Below are 27,437 nucleotides of genomic sequence, written 5' to 3'. Positions count from 1 at the left end.
CCCTTTTACAGCCATTAGGATAACAATACTGGTGAACATGAGTCTGTTTCAGTTCACCTTCCATTGGCCTGCATAACTAGATTATTTTGGTCTTGTACTGATTGCCACACCTTAATTATCATTATTAAAAATCAGTAATATAAATCCTGGAATGGAAAAATATCCTGGAATGGAAAAATATAGCTATAAAGTATTTAACTGGGATAACTGATACATTTTAATATATGGACTGTGGATTAAATAATGGCATGTTTCAATATTAAATCTCCTGATTTTGATAACTATTACTGTGATTATGTAAGAGAATGTCTTAAAGTACTGAAGTATCCATGGCAAAAAGGTATGATGTCTCTAATTCTCAAATGATTCAGAAAATATATATATACATACAATCAGGGCCCTGGCCGGTTGGCTCAGCAGTAGAGCGTCGGCCTGGCATGCAGGGGACCCGGGTTCGATTCCCGGCCAGGGCACACAGGAGAAGCGCCCATTTGCTTCTCCACCCCCCCCCCTCTCTGTCTCTCTCTTCCCCTCCCGCAGCCAAGGCTCCATTGGAGCAAAGATGGCCCAGGCGCTGGGGATGGCTCCTTGGCTGCTGCCCCAGGCGCTAGAGTGGCTCTGGTCGTGGCAGAGCGACGCCCCCTGGTGGGCAGAGTGTGGCCCCTGGTGGGCGTGCCGGGTGGGTCCCGGTTGGGCGCATACGGGAGTCTCTGACTGTCTCTCCCCGTTTCCAGCTTCAGAAAAATACAAAAAAAAAAAGAAAAAAAGAAAAAAAGAAAAAAAAAATTGTAAATGAAAGCAATTCTTTTACTTATTCACTCAAATACCTGTCCACTCTGGTATTCTCTCAAACTCATAAGTAATGTTTTTTTCTGCCATTTATCTCTATTCATGGTTTTTTTGGGGCGATGGGCCTTTTGATTCAGCTTGTTGAGATAACTGAATTTTTAACCTCAGTTTGTTGATCCTACAATACTTTCAATACGTAAAGCTTCTCTTTGTTCAGTGAGCCAGGGGCAGGTTCAGAGCCTTGGGGAAGATTAAACTTCCTATAAGTGAGTATTGATTAGTTAATAACAACAATAATACTGGTAATAATAGTTATTACATAGAATTAAGTACATACTAACCATTAGTATGTGCCAGGCACTATTCTAAGCACTTTACAAGCAATATACTATTGATTCCTGACAAAAGCCTTATGAGGTATTATATATTATATATATATATAATATATGTATATTTATTTATTTATTTATTTTTTGTATTTTTCCAAAGCTGGAAACGGGGAGGCAGTCAGACAGACTCCCGCATGCGCCCGACCGGGATCCACCTAGCATGCCCACCAGGGGGCGATGCTCTGCCCATCTGGGGCGTTGCTCTGCTGCAACCAGAGCCATTCTAGCACCTGAAGCAGAGGCCATGGAGCCATCCTCAGTGCCCAGGCAACTTTGCTCCAATGGAGCCTTGGCTGCGGGAGGAAAAGAGAGAGACAGAAAGGAAGGAGAAGGGGACGGGTAGAGAAGCAGATGGGCGCTTCTCCTGTGTGCCCTGGCCGGGAATCGAACCCAGGACTCCTGCACGCCAGGCCGATGCTCTACCACCGAGCCAACCGGCCAGGGCCTGAGGTATTATTATTATGTACATAATTCAAACAATTCAAAAAAATGTTAACTTCTTTATTTATTTATTTATTTATTTATTTTTAAAGACTTTATTCACTTTAGGGAGGGGGGACGGGGAGGAGCAGGAAGCATCAACTCCCATATGTGCCATAACCAGGCAAGCCCAGAATTTCAAAACCAGCGACCTCAGCATTCCAGGTCCACACTTTACCCACTGCACCACCACAGGTTAGGCCTCTTCTTTTATTTTTTAAAGAATAAAGTTGTGCCTGACCTGTGCTGGTGTAGTGGATAAAGCCTCGACCTAGAATGCTGAGGTCACTAGTTCAAAACCATGTGCTTGCCCAGTCAAAGCATATACATAAGAAGCAACTACTGCAAGATGATGCTTCCTGCTCCCCTGCCCCTCTCTTTTCTAAAATCAATAAATAAAATCTTTTAAAAAAAAGTTGTATTGTACTTGATGCCCAAGGTACAACTACTTAGTGAAACCCTTAGACAGGTAGCTAGAACCAAGTGGGAGTGGTGCAGGTACCTGAATGCGCTGAGGTGAGGCTACCGCAGAGTCGGTGGAGATTATCTGGATGCGTGGGGAGGGGCTGGTCATCCCTGGAGATTCTGGCCGAGAAGTCTGTGTACGTGGTACCTGTGAATAAAAAAGTGGGCTGGATCAAACAGGGGCTCAGAAAGATGCCAGCAGTGGCCTGAGGGCAATGCCTTTTGCTTTCACAGTGGCTTTGAATGATAAACTAGTGTATTTTTAGAGTATGGACCCAGGGTGATAAAGGAATCAATGAGATACTGATACAGGATGGCACAAAGAAAATACAACCATAAAATAGCTGTTTCTAATGTTGTAAACGTAAGAAAAAAACCACAAAGAAAATTTCAGTTCTACTCTGTACTATTTCAAACAAAAAGTTAACAAAATTGACTTTTTAGAGATGATCTTTGGATATTTTCACTGTCTCCAAAGCTAGCTATAAATCACTTCTTTAAGATGACAGTTTCTGAAGGAATGCTCTAACAAAACTGTAGAAGATGGCAAACAGAACTGGCACTGCACTGAAAACTATTGGGATTAGTACCTATAAAAGAGTCCTGGCAACCTCCCAGCCCTACTGGGATGGTGCTAAGAAAACCCCATCAGTAACACAAGGATCTGGAACTTAGTCAATACTCATCAAAGAAAAGACTCAAAGTTGTGAGGGGGTCACCTGGGCACCTGAAATGAGCAGGTATTGTATTTTTCCTTGAATAAAAGTATATCATGAACCAGTGCTCCTACAAACTCTAAAATATCACAAGAAAACTACAGACCAATATTCCTTATGAACATAGGCGTAACAATCTTCAACAAAACACTATCAAACAGAAGCATATAAAGGATTATACACCATGACTAAGTGGTTCAACATATGAATCAAACAATGTTAATACACCACATTAAAAGAATTAGACAAAAGCCACATGATCATCTTGCTGAATACAGAAAAAGTATTTCACAAAATCCAACACCCTTCCATGGTAAAAAACATTCAACTATGACTAGAAGGGATGCTCTCAACCTGATAAAGAGTAGGCCTGGACAATAAACTGCAGTTAATTTTGTTCAATTTCAGCTCTCAGAACAACAGCAGCTACCTATCCCCCAACCCCACCCAGCTGAAGAAAGCAGCTGTGCACTGTGTTCCTGCAGCAGCCTGCACACAGTTTGTGGCAGCCGAGGTGGGCAAAAAGGACCCTTGTCCTCCAGATATGCTGCCTGCTGCTTCTGATTACAGATGTGCAGGCACAGAGAAGGCTGTCATTGTACTTCCCCCTACTGTTGCAAGCCCCTCCATCTTTGGCTGAAGTGAATTCCAGGGGACTTAAAGAACTGGGTTGTTTCTTCCCACCTCCCCATCTCTCCATTTTTCTCTTTTTCCTCTTTAGGAGCCAGACATTAAAGACTAGGACATTCAAAAACAACTGCATATAAAGGAAGAAATTAGAAAAGGACTGTACATGCCTAGGGGAAAACACAAGTCTGAAAAGGCCTTAGGCCTTAAGTTTACATGTCAGGATAATCCTTGGCATAAAGACATCTGATGACAACAACAACAACAAAAATAGTAATAAAACCCAGCAAATCCTGGGAAAGGTAGAGAATCTGATTTTCAGAGATACTACACATTACTAGATTGAAATGTCCAGTTTTCAACAACAACAAAAAATAGGAAATTATGACCTATTCAAAGAAAAAAGATAAAGTAACAGAAATTATCCCTGAAAAAGATATGTCAGATATACTAGGCAAAGACTTTCAGAGAACTGTCTAAATGATGCTCAAAGAACTAAAGGAAGATGTAGAAAAAGTAAAAAACTGATGTATTAACAAAATGGAAACTTCAATAAAAACTGACCCCCCCCAATTCTGAAGCTGAAAAGTAAAATAACTGATATAAAATATTCATTTAGAGAGATTTAAAAGAAGATTTTCTCTCTCTCTCTCTCTTTTTTTTTTTTGTATTTTTCCAAAGTGAGAAGTGGGGAGGCAGTCAGACAGACTCCTACACGTGCCCGACTGGATCCACCCGCATGCCCACTAGGGGGCGATGCTCTGCCCATCTGGGGTGATGCTCCGTTGCAATTGGAGCCATTCTAGCACCTGAGGTGGAGGCCATGGAGCCCTCCTCAGCACCCGAGCCAACTTTGCTCCAATGGAGCCTAGGCTGCGGAAGGTGAAGAGAGAGAAAGAGAGAGAGAGAGAGGAAGAGAGAAAGGAGAGGGGGAAGGGTGGAGAAGTAGATAGGCGCTTCTCCTGTGTGCCCTGACCAGGAATTGAACCTGGGACTTCCACAAACTGGGCTGACGCTCTACCACTGAGCCAATGGGCCAGGGCTTAAAAGCAGATTTGAGCAGCCAGAAGAATTTGTGATGTTGAAGACAGAATGACAGAAATTACTAAGTCTAAAGAACAGAAAGAAAAAAACTGAAAAGTAACCAGAGCCTAAGGGGCTTGTAGACAACAACTGAGGCAACAGATGCTTTGTGGGAATCTGGAAGAAGAAGAAAGACAGAGCAGACAGAATATTTGAAGAAGAACTGAAAACTTCCCAATTTTAAAGAAAAACATTAATAAAAACATTCAAGAAGCTCAATGACATCCAAGTAAGTAAAAAAGACATTATAGTCTAACTTTTAAAAGACAAAAAGAGAATCTAGAAAGTAGCAAGAAGCAATTCATCACATACAAGGGATCCTCAGTTAGATTATTTACAGATTTCTCAGCAGAAATTTTGAAGGCCAGAAGATAGTGGTCTGATATACTAAAAGTACTCAAAGAAAAATATCTAGCCCTGACAGAATATCTTGGTTGGCTAGAGCATCATTCAATGCACAGAGGTTGCCAATCCGATCCCTGGTCAGGGCATGTACAGAAACAGATTGATATTTCTGTCTCTTTCCCTATCTCTAAAATCAATAAATTTAAAAAAAAAGAAAAAGGAAAAAAGTCCATCAATCAAGAATTCTGTACCTGGCAAAACTGTTCTTCAAAAGTGAGGGAGAAATTGAATCGTTCCCAGATAAACAAGAGCAGAGAGAATTCACAATCATTAGACCTGTTCCATAAAAAATATTCAAGGAAGTCCTGCAAAGTGAAATAAAAGAACCCTACACAGAAATTCAAAGCTGAATGGAAAAATAAAGATCTCAATAAAGGAAAATATGTGCGCAATTATAAAAGCTGGTATTATTGTAATGGTGGCTTGGAACTGTATATTTTCCTTATATGATTAAGAGATTAATATGGTTAAAGAAAAAAAACTGTTAATTTAAAATATAGTATTATAGTAACTTTGAAACTCCAAATCTTTTCTCTACATCATTTAGTAGACTAATGCATTTAAAAGAATCATTACATTAAGTTTTGGGTACACAATGTATAAAAATAAAATTTTGTGACATAAACAACCAAAATTGATGGGACAGAGATTTAAAGGAGAAAAGTTTTTGCATGTCACTGAAGTTAAGCGGGAATAAAATAAATTCAAATTAGAGTTTTGTTATAACTTTAGGATATGAAATGTACTCCCCATATTAACCCCAAAGAAAATAGCTTTAGAATACATACAAAAGGAAATGAAAAGAATTAAATATTTCACTACAAAAAAATCAACTAAAGACAAAAGACAGAAATTCAGGAAATGAGACAAAAGAGCTATAGGCTATATATAAACAAATAACAAAATGATATAAATTTCTTCTCATCTGTAATTAAATGCAAATTAAACTTTCCAATCAAAAGAAAAATTGGCAGAATGTATAGAAACCCATGATCCAACTATATGCTGTCTACAAGAGACTCACTTTATTTTCATTTTATTTTTTTAAAGATTTACTGATTTGAGAGAGAGAGAGAAAGAGAGAGAGAGAAGGACAGGGAGTGAGAAATACCAACTCATAGTTCTTTCACTTTAGTTATTCATTTGATTTATTCTTATCATATGTACCTTGACTAGGCAAGCCCAGGGTTTTGAACCAGTGATCTCAGTATTCTAGATCCACACTATTCATGGCACCACCACAAGAGACTCACTTTAGAACCAAAGACATAAGCAGACTAAAAATGAAAGAAAGACATGATATGCATGCAAATAATAACCAAAAGAGAGCTGAGGTGGCTGTACTAATATAAAATAAAACAGACTTTTAAATTTTAAGCTGTTAAAAGAAACAAAAAACGACACTATGTATTAACAAAAGGTTCAATACAGCATTAAGATATAACAATTATAAGATTTACACACCTAACAACAAATCAGAAAAATATGTAAGCAAAAACTAAAAGAACTGAAAAACAGAAATAGAGTTCTGCAATAATAGTTAGAGAATTCAATACCGCAATCTAAATAATGGACAGAATAACCAGAAAAGTTATATAAGGAAATAGAGAACTTAACACAATAAGCAAAATAGACCTAACATATTATACAGAACATTTACCCAGAAACAACAAATAATCTTCTCAAGTGCACACTGGACATTCTTCAGGACAGACCACATGTTAGGCAAGAAACTGAATCTCAATAAAGTTCAAAAGATATATATCATACAAAGCACCTTTTACAACCAAAACAGGATATAGTTAGAAATCAGCAACAGAAGGAGACTGGAATATTCACAAATTTGTGGCAATTAACAACCAATGAATCAAAGAGGATATCACAAAGGAAATCAGAAAAAACTTGAGATGAATATAAATGAAATACATAATATAAATAATTGTGGACCCTGGTCAGATAGCTTGGTTGCCAGTTCAATTCCAGTCAGAGCACATACAGAACAGATGGATGTTCCTCTCTCTCTCTCTCTCTCTCTCTCTCTCTCTCTCTCTCGCCCTCTTATCCTCTCTTGCTAAAATCAATAAAAACAACAACCCCCCCCACACTATTATAAAAAAAAATTTATGGGGCACAGTATAAGTGGTGTTAAGAAAGAAATTTATGGCCTGACCAGGCGGTGGCGCAGTGGATAGAGCATTGGACTGGGATGTGGAGGACCCAGGTTCGAGACCCCGAGTTTGCCAGCTTGAGCGCAGGTTGATCTGGTTTGAGCAAGGCTCACTGGTTTGAGCCCAAGGTCACTGGCTCAAGCAAGAAGTTACTCAGTCTGCTGTAGCCCCCCCGGGTCAAGGCACATATGAGAAATCTTTATTATATGCGGCTTAAGTGTCTGTTTGTCACGGATAGCTTATTTGGTTGCTTGCGTAACTGTATTAGCCAATGGGGTGAAATTGCCACGGCTGAATGCAAATTGAGCGTGTCAGGGGGAAGGTGAACATTTGTTTGCATTGGCAATCATCTGCTTTTGAAACAGTTTAAGGCTGAATGCAAATTGAGCGTGTCAGGGGGAAGGTGAACATTTGTTTGCATTGGCAATCATCTGTTTTACATAAAAACTACATCTTAACGTAATTTCTTTTAAGAATGCCTCCTAGAAAATACAGCACTGAAGAGGAGAGAAAAGGAGCTAAAGCTGCACAAAAACGGCTTTCTCGACAAAAAGAAACCACTGAGCAGACAAAGACAAGGCTTGCTTCAGTTGCAGAGCAAATGCGTCTTTCTCGGCAAAATGAGACTGATGAGCATAGAGAAACAAGGCTTGCCTCAGATGCAAGACAAAAAAGCCTGTCTCGACAAAATGAGTCCCTTGAACAAAGGCAGGAGAGAAATGCAAAAAAACGACAGAGTAATGCTGACCGAAATGCAAAAAGGATTAAAACAGTTTCAAACGGAGAAACTTTAATTTTTGAGCATTCCTCTGGTGACATGAATATTAAATGTGAACACTGTCAGTCCTTAAACTTCAAGTTAGAAACTAATCGATTTGACCGTGGCAAGAAAGGATTTTCTCAATGTTGCAAGTACGGAAACACTGTAGTTCCACTAATTGAGAATTATCCACCACTCTTGAATAAATTATTGACTAATCAGCATCCAAATAGCAAACAGTACATGGATAGCATTCGATCCATTAATAGTGCTTTTGCGTCCATGGGAAACAAACCAATTGACTTGCCTGGACCAGGATCTTTGACATGTAAATTAACATTTTATTATTTAAATCACCTTTATTTATTGAGCTAGTGGTGGCTCTTAAGAAATGTACCGCCAGTGGTTTCCTTCATTGCACTCTACTTTAAGCAATTAAGCAAGTAGAAGGGGGAAACCCCGTGGGGCACTAAGCAAAGGGACGTCCTCGCCGCCTGCCCTGGGTAATTCAGTTTGAATTAGCAGACACCTTTGCACAAATCATTTTAATTACAATTTATAATATCTAGAACAGCGGTCATTTCGTATGACCGCCGGGCTTTCTAGTCAATCAATAAACAACTAAGGAACCGCAAGGAAGAATTGATGTTTCTTATCTCTCTCCCTTCCTGTCTGTCCCTATCTGTCCCTCTCTCTGACTCTCTGCCTCTGCCACAAAAAAAAAGAAAAAAAAAAAGAAAAAAAAAAAAGAAAGAAAAATATATGCCCTGGCCAGACAGCTCAATTGGTTAGAGCACTGCCCTGAAGCACAGAGGTTGCCTGTATGACCTCCAGTCAGGGCACATACAGTAACAGATGTTCCTGTCTCTCTCCTGCTGTCTCCCTTTCTCTCTCTAAAAATCAATAAAATAATAAGAAATTTATCAGCTATAAATGTTTACATTAAAAAAAGAAAGGTCTCAAATGAACAATGTTACTTCTTACAACTTAAAGAACTAGAATAAAAGTAAATAAACCCAAAGCTAGCAGGAGAAAGGAAATAATAAAGATCACAGATGAGATACAAGAAATATAGAAAAACAGTAGAGAAATTCAACAAAATCAAAGTTAGTTCTTTGAAAAGATCAACAAAATCAACAAACCTTTAGCTAGATGGACCAAGGAAAAACAAATACTCAAATTAATAAAATCAGAACTGAAAGTGAGGTCATTATTATTGATTCTACAGAAACATAAAGGATTATAAGAGAATACTATGAACATTTGTATCCCAACCAATTGGATAACTTAGATGAAATGGACAAATTCCCAGAAACCTTTTATGACTAAATCATGAAAAAACAGAAAATGTAAACAGACCTATAACTACCCACAAAGAAAACTCCTAGACCTATGGCTTTACTGATAATTTCTATCAAACATTTAAAGAAGAATTAATACCAAGTTTCTCAAACTTATTCAAAAAGTGGGGAAAAAAGGAACACTTTCTAACTTATCCTGAAAGGGCAGCATCACTCTGTTACCAAAACCAGAAAAAACCTTAAAAGAAAAGAAAACTACAGACCAATACCGCCCATGAACTCAACAAAATACTAGCAAACTGGTATCAGCAGTACATTAAAAGAATTATACAGTACAACCAGTGGGATTTATTCCTGGAATACAAGAATGACTCAACATATAAAACCATTATTAGTATAATACACCATGTTAACAGAATAAAGGGGGAAATAAACAAATTTTCATCTCGATGCAGAAAAAGCATTTGACAAAATTCAGCATTCTGTCATGATAAACATTCAACAAACTAGAAACAGAAGAAAACTACCCTCACATAGTAAAAGTCATGTATGAAAAACCCTCAGCATACATCATACTCAATGGTGAAAGACTGAAAGCTTTTCCTCTAAGACAGTGGTCCCCAACCCCCAGGCTGCGGACCGGTAGCCATTTAGTACCGGTTTGCAGAGAAAGAATAAATAACTTACATTATTTCCGTTTTATTTATATTTAAGTCTGAACGATGTTTTATTTTTTAAAAATGACCAGATTCCCCGTTACATCCGTCTAAGACTCACTCTTGATGCTTGTCTTGTAAGTTTGACAATTATATTTAAAAATACCACAGCTTTTACACCGGTCGCATAATTTTATTTTGTGCATTTATCCGTCCCACCCTAAAGGCTGGTCCGTGAAAATATTTTCTGACATTAAACTGGTCCGTGGCCCAAAAAAGGTTGGGGACCACTGCTCTAAGATGAGGAACAAGACAAGAATGCCTTTCAACCCTTCTACTTAACATAGCACTTAAAATTCTAGTCAGAGCAATTAGACAAAAAAAGGGGAGGGGCATCGAAATTGGAAAGAAGTAAAATTGTTTGTAGATGATATGATTTTATACATAAAAAACTCATAATTACACACAAGCATACTCATACAAAACCCTATTAATATAAACGAGTTCAGCAAAGTAGCAGGATACAACATACACATATCCCCACACCCACACAAAACCCTGTTAGAATAAATAAATTCAGGAAAGTAGCAGGATAAAAAATCAACACACAAAAATTAGTAGCATTCTCCCTGGCGGGGTAGTTCAGTTTGTTAGAATGTCGTCCCAATATACCAAGGTTGAGGGTTTGATCCCTGGTCAGGGCACATACAAGAATCAACCAATGAGGCCCTGGCCAGTTGGCTCAGTGGTGGAGCATCAGCCCGGCGTGTCAAAGTCTCGGGTTTGATTCTCAGTCAAGGCACACAGGAGAAGCGCCCATCTGCTTCTCCATCCTTCCCTCTCTCCTTTCTCTCTCTCTCTTCCCCTCCTGCAGCCAAGGCTCCATTGGAGCAAAGTTGGCCTGGGCGCTGAGGATGGATCCATGGCCTCTGCCTCAGGTGCTAGAATGGCTCCGGTTGCAACAGAGCAATGCCCCAGATGGGCGGAGCATCACCCCCTGGTGGGCATGCCAGGTGGATCCCGGTCAGGCGTATGCGGGAGTCTATTTGACTGCCTCCCTGTTTCCAGCTTCAGAAAAATACAGGAAAAAAAAAAAAAGAACAAAGCTGGAGGGCTCACACTTTCTGACTTCAACATTTGCCACTAAGCTAGTCATCAGTACTGTGTGATACTGGCATAAAGACAGACATATAGACCAAAGAAATAAAAGAGAATAGAAATAACCCTCACATATATGGTTAAAAGATTTTTGACAAGGGTGCTAAGACCATTCAATGGGGGAAAGGATAATCTTTTCAACAAATGTGCTGGAAAAACTGGATATCCATATACAAAAGAATGAAATTGTATTTTTACCTAACACACAGCATATACAAAAGTTAATTCAAAATGGATCAAAGACCTAAATTTAAGGCCCAAATTATGAAATTCTTATAAGAAAATATAGGAGAAAAGTATCACAGTATTGGATTTAGCAATGATTTCATGGATATGATACTAAAGGCACTGGCAACAACAACAACAAAAAAGACAAGTTGAACTTTATAAAAATATTTGTGCATTGAAAGACATTGTGAATGGTAAAAAAAAGGCAACCAACAGAAGAGGAGAAAATATTTGCAAATCATATGAAGAACTCCTAAAACGCAACATAAAAAAAAAACACCCAAGCTAGTTAATGAATGGGCAGAGGATTTGAATAGTCATTTCTCCAAGAAGATATACAAATGGCTAATAAGCACATGAAAAACTGCTCACCATCACTAGTCTAGGGAAATAAATATCAAAACTACAATGAGATACCATCTCATATCCATTAGAATGGCTACTATAAAAAACCCCAGAAAATAAAGTGTTGGTGAGGGTGTAGAGAAACTGGGATACTTGTTTAGTTTGTGAGAATGTAAAATGGTACAGCTGCGAGGCAAACAAGATGGAGGTCCCTTTAAAAATTAAACATAGAGCCTGACCAAGCAGTGGCGCAGTGGATAGAGTGTCAGACTGGGATGCAGAGGACCCAGGTTCGAGACCTCGAGGTCGCAGCTTGAGCGCGGGCTCATCTGGTTTCAGCAAAGCTCACCAGCTTGGACCCAAGGTCACTGGCTTGAGCAAGGGGTTACTCGGTCTGCTGTAGCCCCACAGTCAAGGCACATATGAAAAAACAATCAATGAACAACTGAAGTGCCACAATGAAAAACTGATGATTGATGCTTCTCATCTCCCTGCATTCCTGTCTATCCCTCTTTCTGACTTTTGCTCTGTCTCTGTAAAAAACAAAACAAAACAAAACACACATAGAACTACCATATGATATAGCAATTCTACTTCTGGGTACATGCACAAAAGAACTGAAAGCAGTGCCCCAAAGGGGTATTTGTACACACGAGTTCATAGTAGCATTATTCCCCAGGGTCAAGGGGCAGAAGTGCCCCACCTGTCCATGTACAAATAACAGATAAACAAAATGAAATATTATTCAGTCTTAAAATTCTGGCAAGTGAAATAAGCCAGTCACGAAAAGACAAATATCATATGACTACTTATGTGAGGTGCCAATACTCAAATTCATAGAAACAGAAAGTAGAATCTTGGAGGCTGGAGGGGGGGGGAATATCAGTGTTTAATGGGCAGAGTTTGAGTTTTACAACATAGAGTTATGAAGACAGATGATGGTGAAGGTTTGCATATTATTAATGTATTTAATACCACTAACCTGCATACTTAAATATAGTTAAGATGTTAAATTTTGTTATGTGTAATCACTAAAAGGAAAAATAAACTGAAATGAATCAAAGATTTAAATGTAAGTGCTAAAAGTACAATATAAAACTAGAAGATGGCCCTGGCCGGTTGGCTCAGCAGTAGAGCGTTGGCCTGGCGTGCGGGGGACCCGGGTTCGATTCCCGGCCAGGGCACATAGGAGAAGCGCCCATTTGCTTCTCCACCCCCACTCCCTCCTTCCTCTCTGTCTCTCTCTTCCCCTCCCGCAGCCAAGGCTCCATTGGAGCAAAGATGGCCCGGGCGCTGGGGATGGCTCCTTGGCCTCTGCCCCAGGCGCTAGAGTGGCTCTGGTCATGGCAGAGCGACGCCCCGAAGGGGCAGAGCATCGCTCCCTGGTGGGCAGAGCGTCGCCCCTGGTGGGCGTGCCGAGTGGATCCCGGTCGGGCGCATGCGGGAGTCTGTCTGACTGTCTCTCCCTGTTTCCAGCTTCAGAAAAATACAAAAAAAAAAAAAAAAAACTATAAGAAAAAATTGGTATAAATCTTAGTGAACTTAGATTAGGTGATGGTTTCTTGGATATGACACCAAAAGCATAAGCACAAAAGAAAAATTAGATAAAGTGGACATCATCAAAATTAAAATTTTGTGCTTTAAAGGACACCTTCTAGAAAGTGAAAAGACAGCTTACCAAAGGGAGTAAAGTTTTGCAAATTATATATCTGATACATGGACACACATATACAGAATATAAAGTATTACAACTTATTAAAAAGACAAAAAAATTAAAAATGGGCAAAGAAGTTGAACAGAAAGTTCCCCGACAATCTACAAATGACCAATAGCACATGAGATAGTGAACATCATTAGTTATTAAGGAAATGCAAATCAAAACCACAATGAGATACTACCTCACATCCATCAGAATGGCTACAATAAAAAAGATGGATAATAACAAATGTTGACATAAATGTGGAGAAACTGAAACTCTCATACACTGCTGGCAGAAATATAGAATGGCTAATCCTCAAAGGTTAAACATTGAGTTGCCATATGAACCAACCATTCTATTCCTAGGTATATATATACTCAAGAGGAAGGCAAATTATATGTCCACACAAAAACCTGTACAAAAATGTTCACATCCTGTTATTCATAATAGCTCAAAAGTAGAAACAACTCAAATGTCTATCAAGTGATGAATGGATAAGTAAAATGTGGTATATATCCATGCACTAGAATATTATTTGGCAACAAGAAGGAATAAAGTGCCTTACAGGTGGTGGTGAAGTAGATAGTCATCAACCTGGGATACTGAGGCCCCAGGTTTGAAACCCCGAGGTCACCGGCTTGAGCGTGGGTTCATCTGATTTGAGCTAGGATCATCAACATGGTTCCAAGGTCACTGGTTTGAAGCCCAAGGTCGCTGGCTTGGTTTGAGCCCCCTGGGTCAAGGCACATATGAAAAGCAATCAATAAACTAAAGCGACGCAACTACAAGTTGATGCTTTTCATCTCTCTCCTTCCTCTCTCTGTTTATAATATATATATTATATACAGTGCCACAACGAAAAACTGATGATTGATGCTTCTCATCTCCCTGCATTCCTGTCTAACCCTCTTTCTGACTTTTGCTCTGTCTCTGTAAAAAACAAAACAAAACAAAACACACATAGAACTACCATATGATATAGCAATTCTACTTCTGGGTACATGCACAAAAGAACTGAAAGCAGTGCCCCAAAGGGGTATTTGTACACACGAGTTCATAGTAGCATTATTCCCCAGGGTCAAGGGGCAGAAGTGCCCCACCTGTCCATGTACAAATAACAGATAAACAAAATGAAATATTATTCAGTCTTAAAAAATATATATATATATTCAGGGCTTATATATATATTAAGCCCTGGCTGTCGAACTCCATTGGGCTGGAACACTGACCTGGAGCACAGAGGTTGTTGGTTCTATTCCCCAGTAAAGGCACATACTGGAGCAGCCTGATGTTCCTGTCTCTCTCTTTTCCTGCCTCTCCCCACCCCTCAAAAAACAAACAAACAGTCACAAAAGATCACATATTCTATGAATCCATTTATATAAAATGTCCAGACTAGGTAAACCCATAGGAATAGAAAGTAGATTAGTGATTGCCAAGGACTGAGGGTAAAACAGAAGGGGAAAGAACTGCTAAAAGGTATGAAGTTTTTTTTGATTACGAAAATGTTACGAATTAAAAGGAGGTGATGGCTGTATATCTTTGTGAACATACCAAAAACTAAACTGTATACTTTAAAAGGGTGAATTTTATGGTAAGTGAATTATAGCTTAATTTTATAAAGCATATCATGATTCATTAATTACTGGAAGTTATAAAAATATTTTCTTTCATAAGCATTAATTTTATCAACAAAAACTTCACTATATATTATAGACTTAATATAAAGACAACTGAATCCAATATTCTTATTGTGATTTTCAGTTTACAAAATGCTTTATATAAATTAATTCTCTCCTAGCTAAGACATAGGTAGGCTAGACAAACTACTTTGGAGGTGTGATGAGGCTCAAATCCTGTAGAATATATTTTCTATAATCCATTTACATATATTTGCTAGCTCTGTTTACTATTTGTAATTAAGAAGAAAAGGCTGGCTGATTACTTCATCAGAATACACTTATTAAATCCTTCTTTAATAATTAACATTTAAGCCTGGCCTGTGGTGGTACAGTGGATAGTGCCAATCTGGAATGCTGTGGTTGCTGGTTTGAAACCCTGGGCTTGCTGGGTCAAGGCACATACGACAAGCAACCAATGAACAGCTAGAGTGAAGCAACTACTTCTTGTTAACCCTGCCCCTGTAAAATCAATAACTAAAATCTTTTAAAATAATTATAATAATAATTAACATTTAAGTAAAAAAATTTTTTTTAAATTAACATATTATGCATTAACTCTCTCATCAGTCCCACAAAGTAATAACAATATATCCATGTTGAATTTGAGGAAACCAAAGTTTAGAGGGTTTATGTGACTTGCTCATGGTGACAGTACGTGTTGCAAATTAATTCTATAATTTTATATTTAGCTTTTTTAAAATTTTTTTTTTTACAAAGACAGAGAGAGAGTCAGAGAGAGGGACAGATAGGGACAGACAGGAAGGGAGAGAGATGAGAAGCATCAATTTTTCGTTGCAGCTCCTTAGTTGTTCAGTGATTACTTTCTCATATGTGCCTTAACTGCGGGGGGCCAAGGGGGAGGGCTACAGCAGAACGAGTGACCCCTTGCTCAAGCCAGCGACCTTGGGCTCAAGCCAGCGACCTCTGGGCTCAAGCCAGCAACCATGGGGTCATGTCTATGATCTCACACTCAAGCCAGCGACCCCTCGCTCAAGCTGGTTAGCCTCTGCTCAAGCCAGATGAGCCCATGTGCAAGCCAGAGACCTCAGGTTTTCAAACCTGAGTCCTCCGCATTCCAGTCCCATACTCTATCCACTGTGCCACCGCCTAGTCAGGCTAGAATTCTTAACTGATGGAATAATATGCCGACTTTCTGAATTAGATACTCACTTTACCTGTAAGAAGTTTTAAAGCAATCAATAGGCTATGGAATCAGATAGACTCAGGCTCTGAAACACGTACTGTCACCATGAGCAAGTCACATAAACCCTCTAGACTTTGGTTTCCTCAAATTCAACATGGATATATTGTTATTACTTTGTGGGACTGATGAGAGAGTTAATGCATAATATGTCAAGTATTAATTCCATTTAGCACACAGTAGTTAATAATACTGTCAAAAACTTCCTAAAATTTTTTTCTAAAGCTTGAATTATAAACAGTGTATAAATGTTTTGTTACATATGATAAACTGTATTAGTAAGGCTCACCAAGGCTCTCTTTGAACAGAAAATTCTTTTTATTTTATTATAAATAATATTAAACCCTACTTCACATCATATAAAAAGAATCAGAAAACATAGATGTAAATCTTCATGACCTTGAATTAGGCAATGATTTCTTAGCTATTATACTTAAAGCACAATAAATAATAAATTAAAAAATAGATAAAATGAACTTTGTCAAAATTGAAAACTTTTGTGCAAAGTGAGAAGAAACCCACAGAATGGGAGAAAATATTTACAAATCATATATATGACAAGGGAGTTAGTTGTATTGAGAATATATATATAAAGAACCCTTATAATTTAATAATAAGCATACCAAAAACAAAAAATGGGCAGAGTTGAATAGACATTTCTCCAAATATATACATAGAGCAAATAAGTCCACGAAAAGATGCTCAACATCATTAGTCATTTTGGAAATTCAAATCAAAAGTGGCCTTGCTTTCTTCACGTTATCTCGGGGTGGGTGGAGTTGGGTAGGGATAGATGGTTACAGGAGAAGAGGTGTGGATTGGGCACTGAGACTGGTATTTGCCAGCTTTGCAACCTTGTCTGCACTAGTTTAATCTCCCTGGATTCTGGCTTCCTCACCTGTTTAGGGATACACTTGCAGATTTCATAATTCCTTTTATATGAGAAGCCCAAAAACCTATACAAATTTGCCTAAGAAGGGGTATGGGTCATGTTGGCATTGAGCCCTCTGTAGTTCAGTAATAAATTTAGACTGGGTGAACAGCCTTAAATATTCCTGGGATTCAGCAGAGAGATGCTTAACTTGAGAAGTGACAGGTTAATGGAAAAATACTTGGGATCCCCTACTCCTATGGTCTTTAAAAAGACAAGTGTGTTCTAGTCACACCAGGGGCAGTTAGATATGATCTGGCTTGAAGGCAAAGTGATGCTATGATGGGATCTCTCAAAAATTCTGCAGCTACAGATTAGAGCTCAGTATTATGAACAGACATCAAGGTGAAAAATTACTTTTTCCCCAGAAGCACTTGTTAAATATCATTTAGCACAGTGATAAAAAGTCAATTTGGTAACAGGACATTAAAATATTAGATGCATTTACAACTATTTGAAGTATATGCTTTCCATTTTCTACTGCCTACATTTCAGTGCCTGATAACAATCTTGGCTCTTACCTTATCCTACTGTCTACTCCTTCAACCTGCTCAAATTACAACAGAAAGGTTCTTTTAGTTCACACCGAAAGATAAATGCCTGACAAACACCCAGGTGTTCTGGCCAAGTACAATAATCTGGCCAGAATACTTGCACTGTGACAAGAAAACTGCTAGTCCAAAGGACTCAACTAAATCATGAGCAAGCTGGATGTAAAAGTATATATGTTTAGACACAGGTCTTCAAGGCATGGTTTCTGAATTGTGCTTAAAGGGTAAAATCAGCAGTGCCATTGCATATCTGTTCTAGAGTTAACATGTTTGCCTAACACAAATGTTTAGTGTGTAAGGAAAACACACAAATGTTTACTGTCCGAAGACTTTTAATATGTAGAAGCCCTGCTCCTCTGACCAGCCTTTCCTGATCCCTCAGGATGGTATACACATCTTGCTGTGAGCTCCCAGAGCTCCTGCATCACAGCACTCTCCCGAGGGCACTAACTGTAACTGCCTGTTGAAGCCTACCCCAGATGGCAGGTGGGTATATTTCCTAATTCTTTTATTCCCAAGGCCAGGCATATATTAGGTCCACAATGATTGCTTAGTGAGTGGACATTCTTAAATTTTAGGAACAAATAATGTCTTTTTTTTTTTTTACACTACTTGATCCTAGGACTCTGCCTAGCCTTTTCTTTGTTTTACTCTACTCTGTGCCTGTCTGCTACACAGACATCCTGTATGTATGTACCGCACAACACCTACCTTCAAAGTTTATTATATAAACCAAGGAGTACTGGCTTCCACTGATAATACCTGGGTTTATGAGGTCAATGGGAAAGTTCATAAATTTTCTATGTGGAGTGAGAACCTCTATTCCATCATAACATAACATTGTCTTGGTAGCATTTTTAAAGGAAATAATTCTTAGGAAAATTTTCTGTGGTTTTACACAAAGTCATTTGCTAAAAGATGAACAATTAGAGCAGGGGTCAGGAACCTTTTTGGCTGAGAGACCCATGAACGCCACATATTTTAAAATGTAATTCAGTGAGAGCCATACAACGACCCGTGTATGTTATGCATCATCCAATAAAAATTTGGTGTTGTCCCAGAGGACAGCTGTGATTGGCTCCAGCCACCTGCAACCATGGAAATGAATGGATTGTAATACATGAGAATGTTTTATTTTTTATTTTTTTTAAATATAGAGACAGAGAGAGTGTCAGAGGGAGGGATAGATAGGGGCAGACAGACAGGAACGGAGAGAGATGAGAAGCATCAATCATCAGTTTTTCGTTGCGACACCTTAGTTGTTCATTGATTGCTTTCTCATATGTGCCTTGACCGCAGGCCTTCAGCAGACTGAGTAAACCCCTTGCTCGAGCCAGTGACCTTGGGTCCAAGCTGCTGAGCTTTGCTCAAACCAGATGAGCCCACACTCAAGCTGAGGACCTCAGGGTTTCAAACCTGGGTTCTCCACATCCCAATCCGACGCTCTATCCACTGCACCACCGCCTGGTCAGGCATGTTTTATATTTTTAACATTATTTTTTTTATTAAAGATTTGTCTGTGAGCCAGATGCAGCCATCAAAAGAGCCACATCTGGCTCGGGAGCCATAGGTTCCTGACCTCTGAGCTAGAGTGAAGAGAATGTTCACAGACAGTAATGGGCCAATGAGCAAATACTAAAGAAGAGTTTCTAAACTGTAACTTAGTATGGGTTTTGGCTGCAACATTTCCATAGGTTATTAATAGGGAAACAAAGTCCACACTCTGTGGGAAAAATACCAGATCACTCAGACTGAATGTTACAAATCTCAATCAGAAACTTCCGACTTTTCCATAACATTCCCAGTGAAAAAATGAACAATGTAAATGCTGAAGTGGGTTTAAGGTAGGAGACACTTCCAGTCTGAAATGAAATGTACCACATCCTCCTTATATTTTTATTTCAAAGGACCATTAAATAACAAATGTAGTGAAAGATCAATGGGCAGAGTTAAACCCTCTTTGTGCTACAACTTGAATCACAGAAGGAAGAATCCACAGAAACTGTCTTTAAAAGTGCTTACCCTTACCTCACACACAAAAAATTAAAACCTTATAATGCCTTTGTGCCATGTTCCTAAAGAATTACTTCTCTTTATGACTGATAACTCCAGCTCTTCTTTAGGGGCATAAATAAAGTCAAAGAAGGAACCAAAGCTGAACATTATAAATCAGCCTCATTTATACCAAAACTGATTAACCATTTTTCCAGGTGATAATATGCTTAAAAAGAGGAAACTACAGCCCTAAATTTCCTGGCACAAAAGCAAAGATCCAAAATCAACAACCATCACCTACAATTACATAAAACAATGAAATGTTTAAGAGCAACATGGTTCAAACTCTGTATTCATAGGCAGATTAACCTTCTGAAAAAAACCAATAAACAAACAATTTTGTCCCATCTAAATTTACCCAGCATACTCAAATACACTGCTCACAAAAATTAGGGGATCAGGGAACATGCAGATACTCCAGTACTTTCAGCCTTTTGTATAGTGCATTTTCACAAATGAAATAAAAGTTGGTTTTGCATTTTATTTGCACAATCGAACAACTTTCTTTGACTTCTTGTTTGCTTTTCTGATGTTTTTGTTTAATAAAAAAATCAAATGCTTTTTTTATTGCTTTATATTCATTTTGAAATATCCCCTAATTTTTGTGAGCAGTATATAAACGCCTATAAAGAAATAATTTGCTAGGTGCAAAACACAGCAATAGACACTAAATTACAAACTCCTTCAAACAGGTGTCTAAATCCACTGCTATTTTACCAACTGCTCTAAAAAAAATGCCTATGTAATAGACTGCATTACAAGATTTCCCTACAGAAACAGAATGAGAAAAAGTTTCAAATATCACAGTCTTGTTTTCTTCAGGACCCTTACACTTACTTACCATGCTAATGGATCCCTGCAGCTTTATTTACATTTTCCCTCAGCAACCTCCCAGACCAGAGAGTCCAACCCAAATAGCCAGGGGTTAGTTGAGGGAACTCACAGGCATTTGCTTTCAAACTGCCACTGCAGATTCCATTCACCAAAACCAGACAGAGCTGTTTAAAGATGTCCTTTCTATGACCCTGCTCTGCTGAAGGTCAAGTACACTATCACTCCCTGTAACTAAGGAAGCAAAATTGACATGTTCCTGCTGTTTCACCAGCTGCTGAAGCAGTCTGTCTAATAATATGAATAATTGCTTCAAGGGAAGATGTACTTTGCTTTACAAAAGTTCTCCCTTCACCTAGATTGTTGCCTTTGCTAAATCCCCCCCCCCCCCCCCCGCCGCCTTTCCCCTTAAAGACCACCTTTCCTGAAACTTAGAGCTCAGAAGAATGTTACCATAGAGTCCAAACAACCCAAAATAGTTTTAAACTATTAAGGAGTGGAAGGGAGATTTGGAGAACTCAAAAATATCACATTCTGCACACAGCATTTTCACTTCGCAGTATATTAAACCAATATTTTTAAAGATATGGGGTCTTTGCAAGTTCCTTGTTCATTCAAAGGGAAGTCAACAACATATACTCTGTAAAAACAAACAAATAAAAACCCACAAGAATAAAAGAACTGAAATCACTTAACAAATATTTGACTGCATCCACTTAGCATGTGAATACAGGCCAAAGCAGGGGTCCCCAAACTGCGGCCCCCTGAGGCCATTTATCCGGCCCTCGCAGCACTTCCGGAAGGGGCATCTCTTTCATTGGTGGTCAGTGAGAGGAGCATAGTTCCCATTGAAATACTGGTCAGTTTGTTGATTTAAATTTACTTCTTTATTTTAAATATTGTATTTGTTCCCGTTTTGTTTTTTACTTTAAAATAAGATATGTGCAGTGTGCATAGGGATTTGTTTATAGTTTTTTTTTTATAGTCCGGCCCTCCAACGGTCTGAGGGACAGTGAACTGGCCCCCTGTGTAAAAAGTTTGGGGACCCCTGGGCCAAAGTTTTAGCTCCTGCAGCCTCCTATTCTGGCAGGAAGATAAGCATAGACAGTGCAAAGACAGCACTGTAACAGGCCATGGAATAGCTTCAAGTGTTTAAGCCTCACCTTTACCATAAGGCTGTAGAGAAAAGGGAGCTCCCAAAGTCACAGTAAATTAGAGGTGGGGCTGGAACTAATACCCAGATTCTCTGGCTACCAGCCAAAAGCACCTGCCACTAAAACCAACCTGTAGCCTCCTGTTTGACATAAAGAGTCATCTGTTTTAACACCCTGACAAACAACATGAAGCAAATACTGGTCAGTCACCAAAAGTCTGGGGGAAGGTTGGAAAGAAAGGTTTTCTGAATATTTACTTTATATATAGGATGGGAGAGGGGCTAGAGAGGAAGAAAACTACAGTAGTTCTTCACACTGCTAAAAGTTTGTACAGTATATGTACTAACTTAAAAAAATCTAAGTTGAGAGAATACATCATCCATTTTTCAAATTTTAGCACAAACCTAGGCACCCAACCCACAAGAGAAAAACTAATCAAAATGGAAAAAAAGAGATGAGTCTCCTCTTTTAAAAGGGAGACTACAGCCTGACCAGGCAGTGGCGCAGTGGACAGAGTGTCGGACTGGGATGCCGAAGACCCAGGTTCGAGACCTCAAGGTCGCCAGCTTGAGCAAGGGCTCATTGGTTTGAGTAAAAAGCTCACCAGCTTGGACCCAAGGTTGCTGGCTCCAGCAAGGGGTTACTCGGTCTGCTAAAGGCCCGTGGTCAAGGCACATATGAGAAAGCAATCAATGAACAACTAAGGTGTTACAATGCACACAGAAAAAAAAAAAACTAATAAAAGGGAGACTACAGTCCGGCTCCATCTCAACTTTTTCAAGTTTGAAGAAACATAATACTCTAATCACTAAGTACAGCCAATAAATAATGTATAAAAGGAAAGATTAATCCAAGTAAGCAAAAAGCTCCAAGGTTCAACTGTTGAGGTCAATACGGCTGCTCCTCTTGTCATAAAAATTTGTTCATACCCTGTGACCTGCTAATTCTACTTCGGGAAATCCATCTAACACTTTATCAATGTGTGGTCCTAAATTATTTTTCTGTGGAACATAGGAATTCCCACTCTCAGTGGGTCCACATCAGGCAGAGCCCACCTCCACCAGTAGAAGCAGAAAATGACAGATACTTGCAGGCCTGGTGTCTGCAAGAAGGCAGGGGGTCAATCAGATGCACAAGCCTGAGACTTTGCACTGGCAGCAGGAGTGTTAGGTAGGACAAGGGTCTCAAGGTCGGGGCCATTCTTACTAAATGTTATTTCTTCCTAATGTTAAAATGTAACAGTATTTTGCAGATACAGCTGTAAGAACAAGATGAGCTAACAAGTACTCAATAGGATAAATGTGGCCAAGAAATCAATCAATATGTAATTAACCAAATACTGTATATAAGCAATGGCTAAGCCTCCCTTCAGGAAGGCAGAACTTTGAATATGAATCTTGTCTCCTTTACTTGCTCAAGAAAATAAAAGGACCTTGCAATACCACATTTTTAATAGAGCACCACAAGTGGCGAACCCACTTGTGGGTTCAAGGGACAGGCGCTTCAGTAAGATCTGGGTATAGTTCCTAACTACAAAGCTATTTATCCAGTCCTCCTGGTAACTGCCAAGTTATCCATCCATCCACCCACCCACCCATCTGTCCTTCCTTCCTCACATATTTTATTTCAAATGTCTTTTAAAAATCCCATTTCAGGTTTAAACCATAAACAGCTGGTTTGCAATTAGTTCCCTTGACTGGTAAAGCATATATTTATCAGTGTTAATTTATAACAGAGAAAGGACAGAAGCAACTTTAATGATTCCAGGCACCGTTTGAGACACTGGGAACAAACAGCTAACAAAACAAAGCTCCTGCCTTCACAATTTACATTCTGGTGTGCTAAATAACAGGTATACATGTTTGTTAGATAGTGATAAGCATCATGGAGAAAACTAATATTAAGGAGAATAAAGAGTGAAAGAAGTAGAAGTGGGAATGGTTATTTTATATAGAGAGGTAAAAAAGTAAATTAATAGTGATAGATGTGTTAAAATGGTGGAAATATGGCTTTCTTTTCCTTTTAAATTTTTTCAGAATGTCATACCATTTTTATAATAAATTTAAAAAAGAAGTTTCCAAAACAGTTACTTTTCTTTTTTTTTCTTTTTGTATTTTTCTGAAGTTGGAAACGGGGAGGCAGACAAACTCCCGCATGTGCCCAACCAGGATCCACCCGGCATGCCCACCAGGGGGCAATGCTCTGCCCATCTGGGTCATTGCTCTGTTACAACCAGGGCCATTCTAGCGCCTGAGGCAGAGGCGATAGAGCCATCCTCAGCGCCCGGGCCAACTTTGCTCCAATGGAGCCTTGGCTGCTAAAGGGGAAGAGAGAGACAGAGAGGAAGGGGGGGGAGGGGTGGAGAAGCAGATGGGCGCTTCTCCTGTGTGCCCTGGCCAGGAATCGAACCCAGGACTCCTGCACACCAGGCCGACGCTCTACCACTGAGCAAACCGGCCAGGGCCCAAAGTTACCTTTTTTTTTTTAATTTTATTTATTCATTTTAGAGAGGAGAGAGAAAGGGAGAGAGAGAGACAGAGAGGGAGAGAGAGCGAGAGAAGGTGGGGAGGAGCTGGAAGCATCAACTCCCATATGTGCCTTGACCAGGCAAGCCCAGGGTTTCGAACCGGCGACCTCAGCATTTCCAGGTCGACGCTTTATCCACTGCGCCACCACAGGTCAGGCCCAAAGTTACCTTTTAAAACCTGCAAATATTGCTAGAAATTGGTATCATGAGTGATTTATTATTATTATTTTTTTATTAAGTGAGAGGCAGGGATGCAGAAAGACACACTCCCACATGTACCTGACCAGGATCTACCTGGCAAGCTGCCTACAGGGCAATGCTCTGCCCATCTAGAGCCGCTGCTCTGTTGCTTAGCAACCGAGCAACTTTAGGCCATGAAGCCATCCTCAGCGCCCCGGGCCAACTTGCTTGAACCCATCTGAGCCATGGTTGCAGGAGAGTAAGGGGGGAGGGAAGGAGGGGGAGGAGTAGAGAAGCAGATGGTCGCTTATGTGCTCTAACTGGGAATCGAACCCAGGACTTACACACATCGGGCTGATGCTCTACCACTGAGCCAACAGTCCAAGGCATGAGTGATCTTATTTTCAACCCAAATAATGAGTATTCCTTATGTAAGGTCGGTGGATAATGGGGAAAGGTCAGACCCGTGAACTTTGGCTAAGACCGCCCACAACCAAGCATGCCAAAAGAAACTTCCCAGGAGTCCTTTGGAGAAAAGCGACTGTCTGCCAGCCAGTGAGATTTCACCATGTCATATTAGCTCAACCACCCTAGGGACCCTTTAAATATCCCTCACACGGGTCACTCCTTGCAACTTCCCTGGCCTCCATCTTTCCTCGGGGCCAGGGAACCTCATCAGGCGGGAAGCGTGCTCTGTACTCAATAAAGCCTTTTACTATTTCACACTTCGTGGCTCCAGACCCTTCCTTCCTTCTCGGCGGGGAAAAATACCTTACACCTTATACTTCTTTTCCTCATTTTAAAAAGAAAAACTCCTCTTCTACTCATTTAAGAAAAAAATAAGGAAATTTTTTTTCTGTAAGATAAGATAAAACTCTATTGTGAAAAATAATTCTCAGTCTCCTTGCCCTCCTTGCCTATTAAAGAACTGCTACTGATGATATTTTAAAACTAGGCTATTTTCTGAAACTAAAAATCTAAACTGAATCATCCTGTTAGGCACACTTAGATAAAATGTCAGCTCTTATTGTTTGGCTTTGGATAAGTCCCTTAATTGTTCTAAGTCTCTGTTTACTCATTTGTGAAACCGAGGTTGATTATCTCTGACCTCACAGGATACTGTGAGGCTTACATAAGGCAATGAATATACCAGGGGTGGGCAAAAGTAGGTTTAAAGTTGTAATACAAATAAAAAATACAACAATAAATAATAATACAAGGATAAAGTGTGTTTTGTCTACTCACAACGGTAAACCTACCTTTGCCAACCTCTGTATTATATAAATATGGGGCATTTCTATGACAATTTCTCTGAGAAAATCAAGTGCGGTACTAAATCTATGAATGTGAGATGTTATCTCCTCCTATAACAATATAACAAATGCTTGCTTTTTGTGAATGTTTTATTTTATTTATTTATTTATTTTTGTATTTTTCTGAAGTTGGAAACGGGGAGGCAGTCAGACAGACTCCCACATGCGCCCGACCAGGATCCACCCGGCATACCCACCAGGGGGCAATGCTCTGCCTATCTGGGGCATTGCTCTGTTGCAACCAGGGCCATTCTAGCGCCTGAGGCAGAGGCCATGGAGCCATCCTCAGCACCTGGGCCAATTTTGCTCCAGTGGAGTCTTGGCTGCGGGAGGGGAAGAGAGAGACAGAGAAGGAGGAGAGGGAGAAGAGTAGAGAAGCAGATGGGCGCTTCTCCTGTGTGCCCTGGCCAGGAATCGAACCCAGGACTCCTGCACGCCAGGCCGACGCTCTACCACTGAGCCAACCGGCCAGGGCTGAATGTTTTGTTTTATTGATGGACAAAATGGTTTTGTTTCTAATTCTCTATTTCCTAAGACCAATAGAAGAATAGGTCTCTAAAAATTTTTTTTTTTGAGCCAGAGAGACTGGAAGGGAGTTGAGAAACATCAACTCATAGCTGCATCACTTTAGTGGTTCATTGATTGCTTCTCAAATGTGCCCTGACCAGGGGGTTCAATCAGAGCCTGTGACCCGTTGCTGAACCCAGCAACCTTGGGCTCAAGCAAGCACCCTTGAGCTTTAAGCTGGTGACCTCTAGGCTCAGGCCAGTGACCATGGGATCATATGTGTAATCCCACACATAAGTCAGCAACTCCTGTGCACAAGCTGGTGAGCATGCACTTAAACCAGTAACCTCAGGGTTTCCAACCTAGGTCCTCAGCATTCTGGGTCGACACTATCCATTGCACAACTACCAGTCAGGCTGGTGTCTTAAATTTTTTAAAAATATCAGACATTAAAGCAGGTGTCCCCAAACTACAGCCCGCTGGCTGCATGCAGCCCCCTGAGGCCATTTATTCGGCCTCCTGCCGCACTTCCGGAAGGGGCACCTCCTTTTTTTTTTTTTTTTTTTTCTGAAGCTGGAAACAGGGAGAGACAGTCAGACAGATTCCTGCATGTGCCCAACCGGGATCCACCCGGCACGCCCACCAGGGGCGACGCTCTGCCCACCAGGGGGCGATGCTCTGCCCCTCCGGGGCGTCGCTCTGCCGCGACCAGAGCCACTCTAGCGCCTGGGGCAGAGGCCAAGGAGCCATCCCCAGTGCCCGGGCCATCTTTGCTCCAATGGAGCCTTGGCTGTGGGAGGGGAAGAGAGACACAGAGAGGAAGGGGGGAGGTGGAGAAGCAAATGGGTGCTTCTCCTATGTGCCCTGGCCGGGAATCGAACCCAGGTCCCCCGCACGCCAGGCCGACGCTCTACCGCTGAGCCAACCGGCCAGGGCGGGGCACCTCTTTCATTGGTGGTGAGAGGAGCATTGTATGTGGTGGCCCCCCAATGGTCTGAGGGACAGTGAACTGGCCCCCTATGTGAAAAGTTTGGGGACCCCTGCATTAAAGGTATATACCTCGAATGCAGGGAGATTTTAAGAAAGATATTTTCTGTGACAGATCATCACTAATCTGTCCCAAAACATAACATAGGAAATTATTTTGGTGGAATACTTCTACATAAGGTACAAGGACATCATACTTCCTCATTTTCTCCTTTTGACAATTCCTCGTCAACTACTTTTTTCTACTAT

General features: G+C 40.1%; 1 protein-coding gene across 7 annotated transcripts in view; it reads right to left on the bottom strand.

Moving 5' to 3' along the window:
- Window positions 1-27,437, bottom strand: part of NR2C2 (nuclear receptor subfamily 2 group C member 2) — a 106,794-nt gene that overhangs the window by 43,437 nt on the left and 35,920 nt on the right. For 6 of the 7 annotated variants that reach the window (XR_010727337.1, XM_066245656.1, XM_066245658.1 and 3 more), the window contains one exon: window positions 2,161-2,271. Coding sequence is in view for 6 of the 7 variants with exons in the window: in XM_066245656.1 (XP_066101753.1) it covers window positions 2,161-2,271 (111 nt within the window). In the remaining variant the exon portion in view is untranslated. Of the gene's footprint in view, window positions 1-2,160; window positions 2,272-13,834; window positions 13,951-27,437 lie in introns of those variants that run through there. The other variant, XM_066245659.1, reaches the window with a different exon arrangement.

Source organism: Saccopteryx bilineata, chromosome 10 (assembly GCF_036850765.1).
Source record: "Saccopteryx bilineata isolate mSacBil1 chromosome 10, mSacBil1_pri_phased_curated, whole genome shotgun sequence".
NCBI lineage: Eukaryota > Metazoa > Chordata > Mammalia > Chiroptera > Emballonuridae > Saccopteryx > Saccopteryx bilineata.
Note: the sequence above shows the minus strand (reverse complement) of the source record. Positions and strands in the feature narration are given on the sequence as shown.